The sequence below is a fragment of the Pristis pectinata genome, chromosome 14, assembly GCF_009764475.1.
Source record: "Pristis pectinata isolate sPriPec2 chromosome 14, sPriPec2.1.pri, whole genome shotgun sequence".
Classification (NCBI taxonomy): Eukaryota; Metazoa; Chordata; class Chondrichthyes; order Rhinopristiformes; family Pristidae; genus Pristis; species Pristis pectinata.
The window spans coordinates 36,464,407-36,484,461 of record NC_067418.1 but is presented as its reverse complement, the minus strand read 5'-3'; the positions used below and the strand labels follow the sequence as shown (position 1 = coordinate 36,484,461).

The following is a 20,055-nucleotide window of genomic DNA, read 5'->3' as shown; positions in this document are numbered from 1 at the left end:
CAAACGGGTTGGTGGAACGTTTTCACCGCCATCTGAAATCGGCCTTGATGGCCCGCCTGAAGGGTCCTAACTGGGTTGACGAGCTGCCTTGGGTCCTGCTCGGCATACGCACTGCCCCCAAAGAAGACCTCCGCACTTCGTCAGCTGAGCTTGTATACGGGGCGCCACTAGTTGTCCCCGGGAATTTCATACCTGCCCTTCGGGACCAAGGGGAACAACCCCCAGCAGTCCTACAAAGACTGCGTGAGAAGCTTGGCGCCTTGGCCCCGATTCCCACCTCACGGCACGGTCAAGCCCCGTCCTGCCAGCCCAAGGAACTATGGGACTGTAAGTTTGTTTTCGTTCGCAGGGGCACACCTCGGGCGCCATTGCAACGACCATATGAGGGACCGTTCCGAGTCATACGGAATAACGGATCCACTTTTATTTTGGACATTGGAGGCAGGGAACAGGTTTTCACGGCGGACCGCCTCAAACCGGCCCATTTGGATCTGCAACAGCCTGTCGAGGTTGCCACGCTGCGACGCAGAGGCCGCCCCCCTAAGCGGCAGCTGGCACAGCCCACGGACCTTGGGGACTGTCTCGCCGGTTCTGGGGGGGGTTGTGTGGCGACTCACCGTCTAGTCGGGTGAACCGGCTCGGCAGTCGGGTCGCGCGGCGTCGGAGCGACGAGGCCCAAGATGGCGGCGGGCCTCGTCTTTCCGAGCGACGGGGAGAACCCGCGCGCGGGAAAGTCCTGATGACGTAGGACTTACGTCATTGCCGGTTGTTTTGGGCGGGAACATTCTCCCTTAAAGGGCCCGCGCAAGGCGGGAAAATAAACCAGTTCTGTTTGGCAATCCTCCGAGTAGAGTCTTGTTTTATTCCGCGGTAGCAACCGCTACAATTTACTAATACAATTATTGGCCACCACATATTCCATTCTCCAGCCCTGGCATCTCCAACTCCCTAAACATAACTTAATTTGTGTAAACAAATAATGTAGATTATAATTATATGCAAGTAGAGACCTGATTCCCCTATTCTGACTTCCTCACAGGATCTACTTCTGGAACAGAAATATGTAAGTGACAAAGAAATTCAGCTTTTTACTCCTGGATCTACACGATCACCAGCAAGAAACATTGCAGCCTTGCGCATCAGCCTCTGCATAGAGGAGCTGGTGGAATCGATGTGGAAGGACCAATCCACTGAGGCTTGGAGTCTTGAAGAACTAGTTTTGGATGCCACAGGTAAAACTGGTTCAGAAAAATATACAGAAACACAATAAGAACTAAGGACCCAGATTTTAAAAATTGGTCTGGTGGTCTGAAAAATGGCACCCAAGTATCACCTCCTGTGATTATAAAATGTTTGCATTCACCACAATTTTAACTTGTAGGTTTCAAAGTATCAAGGCCACCACTGCAGACAGTTGAGGCTTCATTAATATTGAAGTCTGACTTCAAAATTTGGAACCTGGTGCTTTTTTAATTGTGAAATGTTTAAATTGCTTAGAATCGGGAAGTGGCCTGGGGAAGAAGCACTTTGAATTCCTTTGTCCTGGTATTGGTACTGTCCTGCCCTGTCCCTATCATATCCTTCTGTTAGATAATAAGAAAAGAAATAGGATTAGGAATAGGCTATACAGCATGCTCATCATTCATCAGCATCATGGCTGATCTTCTACCTCAGTGCTGTTTCTCAGCACTAATCCCAAATTCCCTTAATGCCTAGAATGGCTTTGAATGAATGCAGCAACTGGGCTTCCTTAGTTTGTCATAGGCAGTGAAATATATAGGAATATTTTTAAGTCATGAAATAAGTTATGTAAATCATAATTATTTCTTTAAAAATAAATAATTAGACATTTCTAATGGCTTTCTTAGTAAATGAACTGCTCTTACAGCTATAAGACCACAATTATTCCATCTTCAATCCCTAATGCCAGGTTTCCTGGTGTTACCTGGTACAATGATAAGTGGATTATAGTTTCCTTAGGCTAAGAAGTTTAGCAGTAATCACTGAAGCTTTCCTCTCCTGCACTTCTAGTTGCAGAGTGTACATGTATACTGGTAAGGATGAGACTGAGCTCAGCTTTGATACCCTTCCCAGTTTAAAAGTGTGTTGACACTCACAAGTATATTTTGATGTTACCAGGGTGTTCAATATTAAAGGAACTAAACCTAGCAAGGAACCAGTGTCTCCAAGAGATGGAAAGGGAGAAATAACATCAAATGAAATGATGACCCTTTGTTGAGTCTTGGTCCGTGGTGTCAGTTTCACCTGTATGGAATTGTTGTAAATTATAGTGAAAATATTGTATTATTAGCTCATTGTGGAGATAAGACACATGTCAGTGAGTTATAGCAGAGCTCAGAGTTTTCACCTGTACATTTTATGACAATTTCTTGTGTTTAGTCATATAAACAGAAAAATAGACAATGCTTTTCCCCAAAGGAGGGAAGGGAAAATCATCTAGGTATATTTCGAGCCTTGAGAAACCTAAACTCAAAAGCTAGCCTACTACAGAATTGGTTTTGTGTCATTTTCTTTTCCCCCACAGGAATAGACCTGAAGGAAACCAGCCAGGATGAGTTGGAGAAATGCCTCAGGAAACCTGAGCTAAGAGAAACCTGCACTTCTGCCATGTCATGGGCTTCCTCCTCCATGGTAAAACCAGTAAGTGCAAAATACAGAGACACAAGAGACTGCAGATGCTGGAATCTGGAGCAACAAACAATCAACTGGAGGAACTCAGCGGGTTGAGCAGCTGAGTTCCATCTGTGGGGGGAAAGGAATTGTCAGCATTTCGGGTCGACAGTTTTGGATCCATCAGGACAGTGCAAAAGACAGCTGAACAGAAAGGGAAATTTAAAAAAATCATGAAAGTAGCCAGGACTTCTTTCTACTAATTACCAAGTGATTAGGTGATCTTTGTTAGCAAAGGCTAATGTGTAGGTGTTCAATGAGAACAGGACTAGGCTTGGCAATGATGATTTCCATATTTGAGCAGTGAGCTAACACATACTACCTTACCATATATAATTGTCACAATATAAATCATCTGAATCTTTCAATTTGACTCCAATGTGACTCGCTTCATGTGTCCATTATTTTCTTCTATTCCCAAGTATGCAAGATAACTATTTTGGTATTTTAAAGACTCTGGGTGGTCAGATAGAAACATTTCAAAAGTGAGGTATAGATTTGAACCTATGTCTTAGTCCAATATTGACCACTGATACATTTTGTGATGTCAAATAGAGGTGGGAAATATACAGTTCATTGTAGAATGTTAGGGAATATTGATGAACAGTGTTACGTACCAGCAACAAAAGAAACACACCAAGTCATGTATAAGTGTTAGAAACTATTTTGTTAATAACACATAAGAAAAATAAAAGTAAAAATTTTGGAATGTTAAAAGTAAAAATGTTAGATATTAAACATTAACCCCAAAACTAAACTCGAAGTGTGTGTGTGGCAAATTCCCAAACTCCAAGTCCAGGAATAGTTCTCAAAGTTCAGTTCAGCAAGCCATAAGGTGAAATGTGAGCAAAGACTTCTGCAAAACCACCGTTGACTGAAGAGAAGATGTAGAGAGAAAATAGAGAGAAATTACAAAACCCAAATGTTCCACGATGGAACCCATATGACACCTCAGTCTCTGAAGGTCTCCACTGCTTTGCTCCGAAGTATCTGCCACCCCAAAAGGCATTCAAATCGTGGCCGTCCACAGAAATACCTGTTTCCTTCTACAGGTTAACGACAAAGTGGACTCCACTGGATTATTCCAAAAATCCATATGTGGATTGTAGTGACAGACACAGTTATTGTTTTTCATCCATCGATACAGAGACCAGCAGGCAGGGTGTCTCTCTCCCTCTCTCTCTTTTCCCTGACTGTCTAATCTGTAACAACAGAGAGACTTTGGAGTTCAAGTCCATAGTTTCCTGAAGGTGCATCGTAGGTAGATGGAGTGGTGAAGAAGGCAGGTGGTAGGCTTTCCTTCATAGGTTGGGGGCACATAATATAAAAGTGGGGATGTTATGTTGCAATTTTGCAAAACATTGGGAAACCACTCTTGGAATTTTGTGTGTAGTTCTGGTTCCGTACTATAGGAAGGATGTGATTGTGCTGGAGAGAGTGTGGAGGGGATTCACCAGGATGTTGCCTGGATTGGAGGACTTTAATTATGGGAAGAGATTGAATAGGCTGGGCTTGTTTTCCCTGGAGTGAAGGAGGCTGAGGGGTGACTTGATAAAGGTATATAAAATTATAACATCCAGAAAGGAAAGACAGTCAGAATCTTCTTCCCATGGTAGGCAAAACAAGAGGGCATAGGTTTAAGTTAAGAGAAAGGAGTTTTAAAGGAGATTTGAGGGGAAAGTTTTTTACACAGAGAGTGGTTGATATGTAGAACTCGCTGCAAGAGGAGGTTGTGGAATCAGATCCAATCACTACATTAGACAGGCAAGTTGTTGAAGGATATAGACCTAACACAGGCAAATGGGTTCAATGTAGAAGGGCAAAAAAGGTTGAAGTGAATGTTGTGGGCTGATGGGCCAGTTCTGTACGACTCTATGACTGTTTCACTCTTAAATTAGTCAATGACATTTTCCCTTTTTTTAGGCTTTGGTTCCTGAGGAACAAGTGCAGCTATTGATAGAGGAACACAATCTCCAGCTCTCCCAGCTGCAGGAAGTGCACCAGTGAGTAGTTGTGGCTAACTGCAAAAGAAGACCACAAATTTCACATCAGTGAGGAGAAGAGTGATGTTTACTACAGGAATTAGCGTCTTAGTTGTCAGCTAAGTATATTAGAACCAAGACATTTAAACATGGAAATTGAATGGAATAATGTTTTATAATACAGACTTTTCACCATAACACTGGGATTCAATCCAGCCCAGAAAGGAAATAGAGGTGTGCTTTCTATGATAGGAGTCCAAATATCTCATTTTCATCTGAGACCTAAGTTCAAATCAACTTTTAAGAGTAAACAGTTTTGCTTTCTTGAAGGATATTTGTGCTACCTTTTTTCCCAGAGACCTAGAGTAAATCCTGTCATAAATAAATAAATCAGGAGATTTCTCTTTGAAAATATTTTTCACCCCAGCTGTCAGTTTGAAAGGCCAGTGAAAGCCTTAGTAAAATGAGTTGGGACAACCGGTTCCCAATTTCCAGTGGACGCAAGTATATGCCCAAACATCGTGATATTTAATATATCTGGTACAAATTAATTGGCCATAAAACAAAGGAGTTTGTAAAATAGAGATGTCATACAAACTGATCTTTTGCATAGAGGTCAATAATTAGTGGCTTAAAATTATTGGTAGAAGGATTAGGTGTTGTTTTAGCTTCATGAACATGGGTGGCCTACCATGCTGTAAATCTCTGTAACTATAAGAGGTTTTTTGGATCTCAGGATTTCAGTATATTGTCAGTGCTGTGCTATTTGTCATCCCTGTTGTTTCAGTTTCTAGAACTGGGTCAGAATTTGTGTGATGGTCCTAAATACCAAACTGAAGCTCAATGATACAAAATATAGCCCCACCCTACCAATTCCCATGGATTTGAAATCCTAGGAACCATTACCCAGGACTACACCTCCTTCACCACAACCTATGAGGTTTGGGATATTTTCAAAGGGGAGGCTGTGTATGTGTTCATGAGGGTTAATAATGCTACACAGGGGTATTGTGCACTCAACAAAATTCACCTTTGACTAAACATTTGATCAACTCTCTCAATATCTTCTTCATTGATTCAGCATCCATTTTTGTCTGATTATAGGTTTGTGAAGTGCGCAGGTATGTTTTTCTGTCATGTTGCATAAATACCAATGAAAGCAGAAAATGCAAGAAACACTCAGCAGGTCAGGTTGCATCTGTTCCAGTTCATTTGCATTTCATCAGAATCAGAAAAAAATAGAAATAAACAAATATTAAAGTGAAGAGAAAGGATATAAGGGAAAGGAGAACCAATGGTTGTCATGGAGTAGAAGGCAGCAGGGATCAAGTAGCAGAAGAGTGCCTGATGGAAGAAGGTGGAAGTGGGATAAATAAAGAAACTTAAGTTTTGGTCGAAAGGAAATGTAAATGGGAGAAGCCCAATCTTTTCTGAAGTTATCAAAAGAAACCCCTGAGAAGGCTAGAAATCTGAATTAAAATTCCTGGGAATGTTGATTATCTGAAATTGTTGAACTCATATTTGAGCATAGGAAGTTGTAGACTGTCTAATAGGATGATGAGGTGCTGTTCCTCAAATTCACATTGAGTCTCATTGGAACAATTTAAGGGAGTGAGGACAGAGCTCACTGGGACTGGGATGGAGAATTGAAATGACAGTTGACTGAAAGTTCAGGGTTATGCTTGCAGACTGAATTGAGTTTTCTGCAAAGTGGTCACACAATCCAAAATTAAGGAAGACATGGCAAATATAGTACTGAAAGAAATGTAAGCCCTGCTTCACCTGGAAATAACGTTTGGTGCACTGGAAGGTGGGAAGAGAGAAGGTTGTTGCAGGTGTTGGAACTCTGACAGTCGCACAGCAAGGTGCCATGGTATGGGAGTGGGTAATGGAGCAAATTCGATTTATCTGAAGGGAATGGTCTTGATGGAATATCGAAAGAAAAGGGGTGGAGAAGTTATACCCGGTGTCAGAGTAGCCAAAAGTTGCAGAGAATGACCTATTGAACCTGAACCTATTGGGAAGGAATGCAAGGAGATGAGGAAACATTATCCTGGTTCTGGGAGGGAAGAGAATGGGTGAGGATAGAAAAATAGGAAGTATCTGCACAGTTAAGGGTCCTGTCAGCTATGGCAGAAAGGATTCCTCAGATGAGAAAGAGGGAACCTAGCATTGGAAGGGGAGGTGGCAGTTTTGGAACAGATACAACACGGATGGAGAGACTAGAACAGAGTGGAGTCCTTATGAGTGGCATAATGGAAGGAAATGTGGTCAAGGCAGCTGTGGGAGTTAATGGCCAGTAATCTCTCACTAGTACCCTCAAAATTGACCTCAGCTCAATGGTTCCCGGTGCTGTTAGACACTGGTACTCCTATGCCTAGGCCTAGATACTGTGACACACAAAGAGGTCATCTACATTCACATATTCATTGCAACTTATATGGACCTCCCCCACTTCCCTCTAGCAAACTGCCACCTGATTTTAATATGAACCCCTTCCAGTCCCATTATCCTCATCTCTTAAATTCTAACAGTCACATTGAACAGAGTAAAGCTGGGAGAGAAAAAAAATGTTCAACTCTTTCAAGATCCAATGGCAAAGCTTCTTGGATTTCATTGGCCTTGAAGAACATGGGCAGTTCTTAATCGTAACTGAATGAGGCCTGAGTAATGTGGCTATGTAATTAATATTTGGCAAATTAAACCTTCTTCTGCCATGAACATGGTAACATATACCAACACACCGTAATACAAATTTAGTTGTGATATTTTGAGATAAACTTCCTCTCAGAAAAATTATATTGTGACTTATGAACCTTAAATTCAATTTTTAGATTTTGCTGCAGCTACATGCAAGAAAACGTTTTTCAATGTCCTTGAAATAGAGGTATAAAAGTTGAGGAATGTAAGAGTAAGCAATGACAATGTAAAAGTGAAAAAAGGGTGCAAATTGACAGCAAAGTTCAGGCACCAATACAGTCAATATATGGGAAAAATAAATGAGTTGACTTGAAACAAGAATCTTCCACATAAACCATAAAGACCCAGACCTAGCATGGACCCATACAGGTTCACCTTTTAATTGGAGGAATTAAGTTGTTCAATGTGAGAACAAATTCAGCAAGGTAGAGGAGAGTAAATTTCCTTTTTATCCTTTCCTCCCTTCCTCCATCTCTCTGCATCTTACATAGCTTTAGCTTTTCTTGGTTCTGGTTAAAATTCAATGACTTTTCCCTGTTCAGAGATACTATCTACTATTTACAGCATTTTCTGTTTTATTTCATATTGTCAGCATCTGGAGTATTTTCCTTTCTTATTATTACTGTTGAGAAGCCTTCTTTTATATCTAATATACTTACATTTATTGTACTATTCAATCAATTCATAACAAAAATGATAGCATAAATAATTGTTGCATGACAAAGAAACTAGCAGCATATGGTGTTTGAAAGGACTTTCAATGCAAGTGCAAAGTATCCAAATGGACAAAATGTTCTGGTTTGGGTGAATACAGAATGTCATTGGTACTTTTCTATGAAATTCCAGAAATCAAATGAGAAGCCTTCTGGAGTCTTTCGGATCATCTGTACCAGACAGTCCACTCAATCATACTTCCTTGACAGGTGGGCAGAGTGTGCAGGGATATCCTTTCATATGGATGTTGTTTTTTATGTTCGGATGTGTTTCAATGTAAGAGATGTAAGTTTGAGAACAATGAAATATCCCTGCTTCAGTACTGATATACATCATTAATTGATTTGCACCTCACACGTGGTGACATTCTGATCTTGACTGCAGGTTTGCAATATCACAAACACTGAATTTAGGCCAGTATTAGTTGTCCTTGTAAAACAGCTAAAAGTTGTGATCCTAAAAATCCTTAATTTGATACTTTTCTGTCCAATATGAGATGGAGCTGTAAGGGCCATAATATTCCCAGGTCAGGGAACTAATTTGGATGAGTTAGCTGGACTCCTTAGGGGTAGCAGTACAGGTTTTTAAATTAATGTACTTATTTGGACCTGGGACCCTCACCATCAAGATTACACTTTTTCAATTACTCTCTTTCCCTGGTTTACCTTTTTTTGTTAGATCGTGCTCCATAATCTAACAATTTGTTTCAGTTGTCGTCATTATTAAATACTAATTAGTGGGTTTTGGGTTTGATAGCTGAACAAATCCTGATAATGTACTAGGAATTGTCCTTTGGTTGAGGTAATAAACTAGGAATCTGATATTTTTTATGGGAGACATGTATGTATACTATGCATAGAAGAAGTGGAGAACTCCCTGCTCTCCTGGCCAATATTACAACTGTGTGAAGGGAACACTAACTGGCCACTTAACTCTGATTTTTAACAGAACCTGCAAGATACATTCATTTGTTTTTAAGCATTCAAAGATGTTTGAGCACTACATGCTGTGCTAATTATTTATTTTCTTGATGGATTAGTTAACACAAGCAGGAGGTTCTTTGTTGTCTGTTCCAATCTTGAGAAACTGGTTAATTTTTTTCTTGAACTGGAACTTCAGTTTTCCTGCTCTACCTAATTACTTCAAGATTTGAAGCAATGGATTGAAGAGTTAATAATGCATCTTGAAGCATCAGTTTTTATTAATTGATTGTAATTAATTTAATTGTTTAATTTGACAGCATTGAAATAGCTAGCTAAAGCTAATCAATGTTTCTATTTTTGAATAGACATGCTGGAGAGGATTCCAAGGTCAGAGAGTGCACGATTAGCAGCGGAGAATGAGAATTATGAGACAAAGAGAAGACGGACACTGAATCACTCAGCTCGAGATATCAGATCAGCACAAGCTGGTCCAAAACCCCCACCAAAAAGGTGAGGAATTGGTAGCAGCTAAATCACCCAACTGCAAGAAATCAAGAAAAAAGGATCAGGTTATCAATATGAAATAAGTTAATTTAAGTATTTATAACAATTTACAGAAAGCAAGATTTATTTGGTGAAGAGAAAACATGTAAGGACACCCATTCTTAACCAGGACTCTGTGATTTCAGTGGAAAGTGCATACATGAATGTATGGCAGAAAATCTGATGGGCTCAGAACAAGAGTTATTTCCTTATAGAAAGAAGGGAAGATATTTAATGAAACGGGGCAGGCACGGTAGTGTAGCGGTTAGCGTAATCTACTACAGTGCCAACAACCTGGGTTCAATTCTGGCCACTGTCTGTAACGAGTTTGTATGTTCTCCCCGTGTCTGCGTGGGTTTCCTCCGGGTGCTCCGGTTTCTTCCCACATTCCAAAGACATATGGGTTACCTTCCAAACTATTAAGAATGCTGCTAACAAGTATTTTACAATGCCGACATCTTTCGAATATAAGTGAGCAAATGGATCATTTGCATCCATTTCCATGATTCACTAATGCCTCCCAATGTGTTGATCGTCTAAGTACTCGGCTTTGGTTGCTCCCTTCCCCTAATGTACTTGACTGCCTCACTGTATTTTTCTGTCTACTTCCCCACAGTGCTGCTGCAAGACAAAAGATCAGTATGAGTAAGAGTATCCTGCTGAAAAAGAAACTCCCAGAGAATGTAAGTGGGAGTCAATGAAATGACTCTAAACCATTTACGATATTGGACTTTAATAATAATTTGTTTTAAAAATTGGGAAAAACAAAGTAAATGGCCAAGGATTAGAGCAGAATATTACAAATATTGAAAGGACAATGTAAATCCAAAAGTAGTCATTGGGTATGCCAACATTGGATCAGCCATGATCTGATTGAACGGCAGAGCAGACTTGAGGGGCCAATCATTCCTATTCCTGCTCTTGTTTCTGATGTTTTATGTGATACATTTGTTGTTTTTAAAGCTGTGGATTGTAACAGGATGAGTCACTTGAATCTCCTGGCTGAATCAGCATGGTTTGAAGATTAAATCAGAGATTGATTAGTCCTTCTGACCCAGAATTCCACTGCCATTATATCAAGGTACATTTCCAACAATGCTGACCTACCAAGTGTTGTTTGGAAGGGAAAAACATTGGGAATATTGGCACCTGGGAAAAGTTAGACAGGTGCCAAGTAGTCACAGAGCTGCCCACTCAGGAGCACTGGGGGCACATAGAAAGCAGCTATTAGAATAAAATCTATAATCATTTGCCCACTTGATCCCTGCCTCAGCTCATCTGCTGCAAAAAACCTCTTCCACGACTTTGCCACATTTATATTTGATTGTTCCAATGCACTCTGGCTGTGCTGCCACTTTCCATCTTCCATAAACCTGAAGTTATCCAAAACTCTGCTATCCCTCTTCTAACTTGTACCAAAATCCTGTTTACCTGTCCTTTTAGTGATTGCTGGTCTATATTGGCAACTGGTTAAGCAATGTCTCGCTGTTTTAAAATTAGCAAGCTTTTGGCAAATTCCTCAACAGCTTCATTCTTTTCTACTTCAGTAATCCCCTATGGCCCTATATCCTTTTGAGATATCCTTCTATTCCTGTTCAGAATCCCAATGTTAACTGGAATCAAGCCTACAACTGGCAATGCCCTTGCTATGGCATCCCCTCCTTAAAATTTTCTTCCGTTATACATTTTTCTTTATTAGGACATTGCATAAGATCTACCTTTAAGAACCCAACCTTAACACATTACTTGCTGTCAAATTCTGTTTGATAATACTCCTGTGAAACGTTTTAGCAATACACAAAGACCCCAAGAATTACAAATTCAGTGATGCTACATCCATGGGAAATTAAGTATTATAACACTGGTCTTTGTATTCCTGTGGAATCTACATAAAAATATATTGCAGCTAGATCTTCAGCCTCATTCTGGCCTTGGGCTCTCCTGTCATATTATTAGGTTAGACTGACATTAGAAAGAATGGGTAGAAATAATATGAGTTTTACTTATTGCTTTCCTCTGCTCTGACCTCATATCCTGTCATAATTTTCCAATTTTCAAAAAGCTGTGTCACCCTAATATAGTTTGGAAAAGACATCTGCTCATTGTTTGGATTTAAATTAACCAAATTAATATTGCAAGTATTCATATGTCCAGTGGATAGGAGGGGTTTCTTCATCATCGTTTTGAGCTGGGTCTTCTTGTCTTTTGAGAAAGGACAGGGCATAACCCACAACAAATTATCCAGGCTCAGAAAATTAAGGGGTGCTGTGGTGTGTTTTAGGTTTGGGAGAGAATGAAAATACTGGAAGAGAACATGTGGAGAAATAAACACGGTACGATTGAAAAGCTTCAGTCTGAGACTAGCAGCAAACTGGAGAAGCAGCTCTCAGTTCAAAAGAGGCTACAACTGCATTCAGACAACATTGGAAGTGATAACAGAAGCAAAGGTTTGTGTTCTGATTCAGTACTTTGCACGTATAAAAATCAAGTCAAACTTTTGATTGCTATTTTACTGCTAATTTTCACCCATGTTTCCCAAAAGCAGTGATTCTTCCTGTGGTACAGATTCATCAGTATTGGGTACATTTTAAATAGAACCTATTCTATGATGTCAAGTGGCTTGGTAATTGCAACATTAGAAAGTTGAATATCAGTTCTTTCCCTCATTCCATACCTTAATATTAAATTGCATGCTATCTATTCATATTTCGCAGGCAATTTACGTTTTCAAGCAGTGTGTGCATTACTAGAGGAAAATAAATGTTATTCTTCCCACTGCTTTTGTCTTGTCTCTGAATACTAAGCATGGAGTTTCTTTAAAGATCAGGAATTCCCACCTAAAGTGCAATTTCATTAAATCTTTAGATTGATACAGTCAGATCGAAGCCAGCCACAGTCCTAAGAGAAGTCACCTTCACTCACATACTCCTGCTGTAGCACAGCCTGTTCTGTGTGTGGAGACCATCTCCTCCTTATAAAAGGAGCTCTAAAGAAAGAGGAAGTACATTAAAGTATAGAACAAAGCAAATTTGTTTGCTTTCAAACCCAGAATGACTCGCATGAAATATCAGCATAATGAAGACAAAATTAAAGTTCAATATGAAAAGAAAATTGAGGCACACAAGCATGAGGGCCTATGTTTTATACTTGCTCTGTGCCATTAGCCAATTTTGCTAAAACAGTTATATTTCTGCTCCTAATCACGAGCTCTGCTGGGAGGTGCATGCATATAGGAACTACCCTCTGGATTGTTTGTGACCTTGGCTCACAAATAATGAAGTACCATTGGGCAACTGCCATTGCTAGAACAGCATCCCAACAGAATAGTTTCAGAAGAGGTGCAAGTATCAATCTTTTTCTTTCCTTTCTTTCATATTATATTAATTCACTAAGAGATCGTTGGATCTACAGATTTTTTTATATACTTTATTGTTTTTTATGATTATCCATGCCATGATTGTTCTCCTGATCTCTTTGTATTACATGTACAAACATTGATGTTATATATTAATCTGTATTAATTTGAAAACTAATAAAAAGATTGAAAAAGAAAGAAAGAGGTGCAAGTATCACCAACTGAGCACATGCTGAGATTTTATTATTGCTATTTGTGTAAGATTAAATCAATTCTATGCAGAGCACGTCTATTACCATCAAATGTTCAATATATCTTAAGTGTGCTGGTTGATCAGAATGTTGGCCAGGACACTTATTCATTTATTCATGTGTTTCTTTCTTCTTGGTAGATAAAATCTGCTTCCCGGCACTGTTCATGCCAATGAAGATCAGACAGGTTTTTATGCCAAAGGCTCGTTTATACTTTCATCCATCAGGTTCAGCAGGCTTCTTTCGCCTAACGCAGGCACCATCAGTTATCAGCCTTCCCCCTCTGGGCAGCAGCACTGTATCCTTCACAGATCACACATGAGTGGTATTAAAGCAAGTGAGTAAAAGTCTATTATGTTGTACAATATTCTTGTCAGGTCCCTCAGGGTTACTGCGCTTATTATCTGTGGAAAGAATACAGAACTAATAAAGAAGTTTCCAGATATTGAGAATATCAAATATGACAGAAGGTTAACTGGAGTACATTTGAGTATGTGCAATTGTAAGTTTGGTTGTTGGTGAAATGGCAATCTTTTTTTTCATAACATCCATTTTGAATTCCATTGTAATTGGGAAGTTGAGCACCCAAGATGGAAAAGAACTCATGAGTTTTACAAGTGACATGATTGGGAACACTCCAACTTCTGTGTTACCCCATGACTAACACTCTCGTACAGTTCTTGGTTTGGTTAGTAGCATTCATTAGTTCAACGAGTTACAATATCAAGAACACAGTTTAGCACAGCTCTGTAACGTGCAGTAATGTTGTAAGCAGCATATTTTACTAGACTCATTTGTCGCTGCAGTAGTTCAGAGATGGATGCAAAGGCTTCCTTCTCAAAAAAGAGTACAGAATTCTCCTGTGCTGTCCACCATTCTGCTGAACCATCACCCCACAAATAGATTAAAACATCATCTCGGTTGATGTTTAACAAACTTGTTCTACACAAATATGGCTTGATTTTATATATATAACAACAATAATACTTCACAAAGTAGCTCTGTTGGTAGCACACTCACCTTAGAGTCCAAGAGGTTGTGGGGTTCAAGTCATACTGTAGAAATTAGGGCACAAAAATCTAGGTTCTCCGGCTTGGGTAGTAGGGAGACAGTGCTTCATTGTGGGAGCTGCTGTATTTTGTTGAGGTATAAACCTGAGTCTATTCTTTTAGGTGTAAGAGTCCATGGCATTGCACATTATTCTGAAGAAAAGGGAGTTATTCCTGGTGTCTTGCCAGCACTAATTCCATTAACCAACATCACCAAAGAAAACAAGTCAACTTGTCATTATGGCATTGCTGTTTGTGGGGGCTTGCTGTGTGAGCCATGTTTCCTGCACTGTTACACAGCAAAGGTACTTTATCAACTCTATTGGGACACCCTGAGATTGTGCAAATGCAACTCTTTTCTTTTTAAAATAAATTAATTGGTGAGGAAAAGCTTTATGTAGATATATACCACATAAAAATCTAAATTTATCCATAACTCTGATTGAGTTTTAAGTCTATTTACCTTAACATTTCTGTTCAGAGAATGTCTGTTTTGAATCTGTTGAACCCCAGCGTCACATTGCCCATGACTTCAGCTGGTCAGGATAACCCTACCCTTGAAGAAGCTGAGACTGTGCTAAACAGGGTGACACCTGAGCCATACCCCATAAGTCAATCTTGGGCAGGTAGTGTGAATTTACCTGAAGAGAAATATTAACTGAACCAAGATTCTGAAGATTGGAGGGTCTTGACTGAATCTGTTGTTGGTGCAATTCCCCTTATACTTTGTGTTTGAAGTTGCTGCCTCATGCTCGGATGTACAATTGTTTGGAATCTTGCCTGAATGGTTATTATTGGTGGAGTGTTTGTTACTGAACTGGTGTGAGTCACTATTAGAGTCCAACCACTATTGTTCTGGAACCATGAGTTCAAATCCCATCACAGCAACTGGAGAATGTGTAGGTAAATCTGGCATAAAAAGCTAGTCTAAGTAACATTGACCATGAAATTTCCAGATTATAAATCTGTCTAGTTCGGGGAAGTTAAGCCATCCATATCCAGTCTTACATAGATGTGTCTCTAGATCCACCAATGTGGTTGACTCTTAACTGGTTTCTGACGCAGTCTGTATTGGAGTAGGGGCGTTTAAGTGCTGCTTTGCCAGTGAATGAATGAAACCAAAATGATTAATATGTGAGCCTAAATAGTCAGCATTGGCAGACTGTTTGTCTGTGGAAGTATAACAGCCAGAACTCTTGCTGTTCTCACCTGATGATCATACACATATACATTCAAGCAACAATGTAAAATGGCAATCATAACTGATTTCTTTTCCCCAGAATCCTGATGCTAATTGTCATACCATACCATTGCTGCAGCTGAAATCACTATACATATAATTTTACTTCTATTCATGGCATTTAGAAAGCTAGACTAAGTTGCACAGGGTAAATGCTTCAGTGCCACTGTGTTGGTTTTCATACATATTTGGCAAGGATGTTTTCTGTGTTTCTGCTTTTGTGAGCAGAGATTTTCTACTTGGTCATGCATCTTTTTAATATACATTCTAATTTGGTACAAAAATGATTAAGACATTAGAATAAACTAGCATGAAATATGAAAAAGGCTGTGAGGGTTCTATAACTGCATAAGAAGGAAGAGAGTACAAAAATTAAAAAATAATCATCGGATCTGAAAGCCTACATCCTGGGTTTTAAAAGAGTAGCGGTAAATGTTTCCCTAGATTCTGGAAGTGTCCCAGCAGATTGGAAGGGAGCAAATCTGTCTGTTAGATCAGCATGAAAAAAAGGTTGGAGTCAATTATTACAGATGTGGTAAATAGGTACTTAGAAAATAATATTATGACTGGGTAGAACGCACAAAAGGAATATTTAACTAATCAAATAGAATTTATTGAGGATAAATAGCAAGGTAGATTAAAAGTAACCAGAAAATGTTATATATTTCAATTTTTAAAAAAGATATTTGATAAAGTGCCACACTAAGTGTTGTTATCTAAAATAAGTGCTCCCGGAGTTTGGGATAACTAATTACCATAGGTGGGTTAAAGGTAGAAACAAAGAGTAGAAACATTTCCTTTCAGGTTGACGGTCTGTTACTAATGATATGTCACTAGGAAGAGTGCTATTTACAAAATACGTTAATGACGCAGATGAAAAAAAGTGTCAAAAGTATCCAAGATTTTTGACAATCCAGACAAGCTAGATGGTAGGTTTGTAGACTGAAATGGGAAATAGACTGGTTAAGAGAGTGGGCAAGAAGGGTGTATATTGTGAAAAATGTGGGAAAACTTGCAATAGGAGTGGAAAACAGGGAAAGAATTTGCAGTCAGCGACAAGCCACTCACTCTCACCATTAGCCTCTGAATAAAGTCTGAATTAATTGTAAACTTCCTTGAAGTGTGTTAGGGAATTGTCAGATATGGGACATCTTTTAGTGATTACGGAATAGGGGTAGCAGGCATTAATACATACAAGAACCAACCAGTCTTCAAAAAAACCAGTTAAATGTGTAAAGTACAAGTCATAGTCAGTCTGATTAATTAAATGGCCAGCTTTGAAAACAAACAGGACTGATAGGTCATAGAAATGTAAGAGTCTGAGAGAATTATTACAGTAGATGCTGACAGTCTACTTCCTCTAACTGGAGTATCTAGAACTAGGGGCAACATTCTTAGAATAAGTTATGTCCAATTAGGACTGAGATGTGAATCTGAGTATTTAGTTTTTTCCATCATGAAGGCAGTGGAGGCCAATTTACTGAATGTATTGAAGAAGGTAGATACAGTTCCAGTCAAATCATCATGAAGGGAAGAGGGAGGGAATATGGTATTGTCATATAGAATCAGCCATGATCATATAGAAGGGTGGTGCCAACTTGAAGGGTCAAATAGCCTACTCCTGCTCCTACTTTTATTGTTTCTATGTTTAATGCCGAAAGTGTACAAACTGACACCTTTTATATTACTCTGCTATTTTATGTCAATGCACTTAATCCAACTATTACAATTTTCAACTCACTCTACATTCATTTTATCTGCTATGTTAAAATTTTCTGAAAAGTTTAATATAATCTCTATTATCCTCAAACTCTTTATCAGATACTCTGCAGAAGCTGAGTGACTCATTACCTTACATCCCAAAACTTTTCAAACATTTACAAGGAATAAGTTAGGAGCATGCCTGGAAGACCTCAGTCCCAACAATATTCAAGAAGCTCAATGCCATTCAGGCCAAAGCAATGTGTTTGAATGGCACTTCATCTATAATCCTTAACATCCATTTCCTCCACCAGTGGCGCAAAATAGATATATAACATCTATAAAATGCACTGCACATACATTGCCTTCGCTATTCTAACAACATCTCCCATACTCACAGCCTCTGTCACCAAGGACACATGGGCAGCAGGTGCATGGGAAAACCACTATTTGTCGGTGACTTGGAAATATATATATTATTATTCCTTCATTGTCACCAGGTTTAAACCTGGAAACTCCCTATTCAACAGCATTGCAATGGTTTGAGAAGATGGCTTACCATTACCTTCCCAGGGCCAATTAGAAATGAGCAATAAATGCTCACTTTGCCGGTGACTGTCACACCCAAAACAAAAGGATAAATGCATATAGAAAAACATTGTCATCTTAAAATCATTAGGGAAAATAGCCTTTACTGCTAACCAGTCTTTCTGATTTGTTCATCCTTACATTGACTCCTTTTAGGGTCTAACTTCCAGTCTGTGCCACAAGGTTAATTCCAATGTGACTATTTAATTCTTGCCAGTTTTCTTTTATATGCAATTCATCAAATGTTTCCCAAAATTCACAGATGATATCCAATAATGCTCCTTTAACACTTAGTAATGATCATTGTATTATATTAGTCAGACTTGACCTGCCTTTCATAAAATCATCCTATTCAGATTATGCATTGCCAAGTGTCAGGCTGAACCTATTTGTTCCATTGTTTTCTCCCTGATGAAGAACGTTAGGAATTTTCCTACTACTGATATTTCAACTTATGCTTATTGTTACTTGTTTTTTTTTAAACTTTTCCTTTTTTTTTCTGAAGTAGTTGCATGTGGTTTTAATCCCCTTTTATATCTTAATGTTTAAATTGAGCTGCAACTTTTTACCCTTTTAATAATCTTTTCTCCATTATGTTGTCATTCTCCACAAGTTACAGCTATCAATTTTGGATTGCCAATATGTCTTTATTTTCTACAACAATCAAATAATGGGTTGGCTGAACTCTTGTTACCCTCCTCCTTGATCGATTTATGAACCTTTGCTCTTCATTGTCAACTGCAATTCTTTTCCAATTGCTCTATTTTTCTTTCCTTACTGTTAGTAGTTAACAAAAAAATGGCCTCAACCACATTTTACATTCTTTCACCTATAGTGAACTAATTAGCATCTATGTGAAAATGAAAATAAAGTTAAACATGATTTTGACAATTAAGTTATTTCTTTTAGAAGTACAGAGGATCCATATACTTTGAGTATCCCAACTTGAGTGCCATTAAATATTTTCGGTTTTGTGTTTGTTTTGTTACATTTTCCCCATCCAAGCTTGTTGACAATCTGAATTGTGGCACAAGGGCACCAGATGTATTCCAGTACATTTCCCATATTGCTATAATAAATGTGTTCCTCCAGTGACTGTCAAGAGATTATTCAGCTTTGGAGAGTATTCAGGGCAAGCTGAATCTTGTCCTCACTACACGATCTACAAAAACACTTGCAAAATTGCCTGGATAATGTGAGTATCTCTGCTTCTTTCCTTCAGTTTGCAAATTTAATAGCATTGAAGCCATTTGTAATAGCTTTATCAATTTATTTTCAACTAATTCAGAACATACGGTCCTTTGAAAGCTTCAATATCTCACCATAGGCGATGCACCAACAAATCATTGGATGAGAGCCATTTTCAGCTACATCATCATGGGGTTCAGATTATGATTTGTGCCATATCATTATGGTGCTCATTCATGGTGTTACGTACCAGCAACAAAAGAAACACACCGAGTCATGTACAAGTGTTAGAAACTATTTTATTAATAAGTACTTATGATAATAAGAAAAGTAAAAATGTTAGATATTAAACATTAACCCCAAAACTAAACTCGAAGTGTGTGTGTGTGACAAATTCCCAAATTCCAAGTCCAGGAATAGTTCTCAAAGTTCAGTTCAGCAAGTCATAAGGTGAAACGTGAGCAAAGGCTTTTGTAAAACCACTGAAGAGAAAATGTAGAGAAAATAGAGAGAAATTATGAAATCCAAATGTTCCACGATGGAACCCATACGACACCTCAATCACTGACGATCTCCACTGCTTTGTTCCAAAGTATCTGCCACCCCGAAAGGCATTCAAGACATGGCCATCCACAAAAATACCTGTTTCCCTCTACAGGTTAATGACAAAGTTGACTCCACTGGATTGCTCCAATAATCCATACGTGGATTGTAGTGACAGACACAGTTATTGTTCTTCATCCATCGATACAGAGACCAGCAGTCAGTCTCTCTCTCTCTCTCTCCTCACTGACTCACTGAACAAAAAAAATGTCAGCACGTTGTTATCTTGCTGTAGTGACAACACCACACACACACTACTACTCTACTGTACTATATTTTAAAGGGACATTCACCAAATAGCAACCTGATCCGTAACAGTGGAAATATTATTTTAATTATGATAATTTAGGAGCAGGTAGATGGAGTCTGCTGATGTCTAGCATTGCTCAGAAAATTAAATCTAGAATATATAAATAGGCTCAATAAGTTTCCAGTGTGTTTCCACTGGTTAATTGGCAAGTGGTCGATATTTGACGTCTATGTCTCCAGAATTCCAAGATGGGGCTCCAGTTACATTTCACATCCCG

At 38.9% G+C, this 20,055-nt stretch overlaps 1 protein-coding gene across 1 annotated transcript in view; it reads left to right on the top strand.

The window, feature by feature from the left end:
• LOC127577793 (uncharacterized) overlaps window positions 1-18,833 on the top strand; it is a 45,766-nt gene extending 26,933 nt beyond the window's left edge. Inside the window, exons 15-23 of the mRNA XM_052029363.1 lie at window positions 1,040-1,232; window positions 2,546-2,661; window positions 4,615-4,694; window positions 8,220-8,296; window positions 9,376-9,520; window positions 10,170-10,236; window positions 11,835-12,000; window positions 13,300-13,457; window positions 14,690-18,833. Coding sequence (XP_051885323.1) covers window positions 1,040-1,232; window positions 2,546-2,661; window positions 4,615-4,694; window positions 8,220-8,296; window positions 9,376-9,520; window positions 10,170-10,236; window positions 11,835-12,000; window positions 13,300-13,457; window positions 14,690-14,866 — 1,179 coding nt within the window. The 3' untranslated portion in view covers window positions 14,867-18,833. The remainder of the gene's footprint in view (window positions 1-1,039; window positions 1,233-2,545; window positions 2,662-4,614; window positions 4,695-8,219; window positions 8,297-9,375; window positions 9,521-10,169; window positions 10,237-11,834; window positions 12,001-13,299; window positions 13,458-14,689) is intronic.
• The last annotated feature ends 1,222 nt before the right edge of the window (window positions 18,834-20,055 follow it).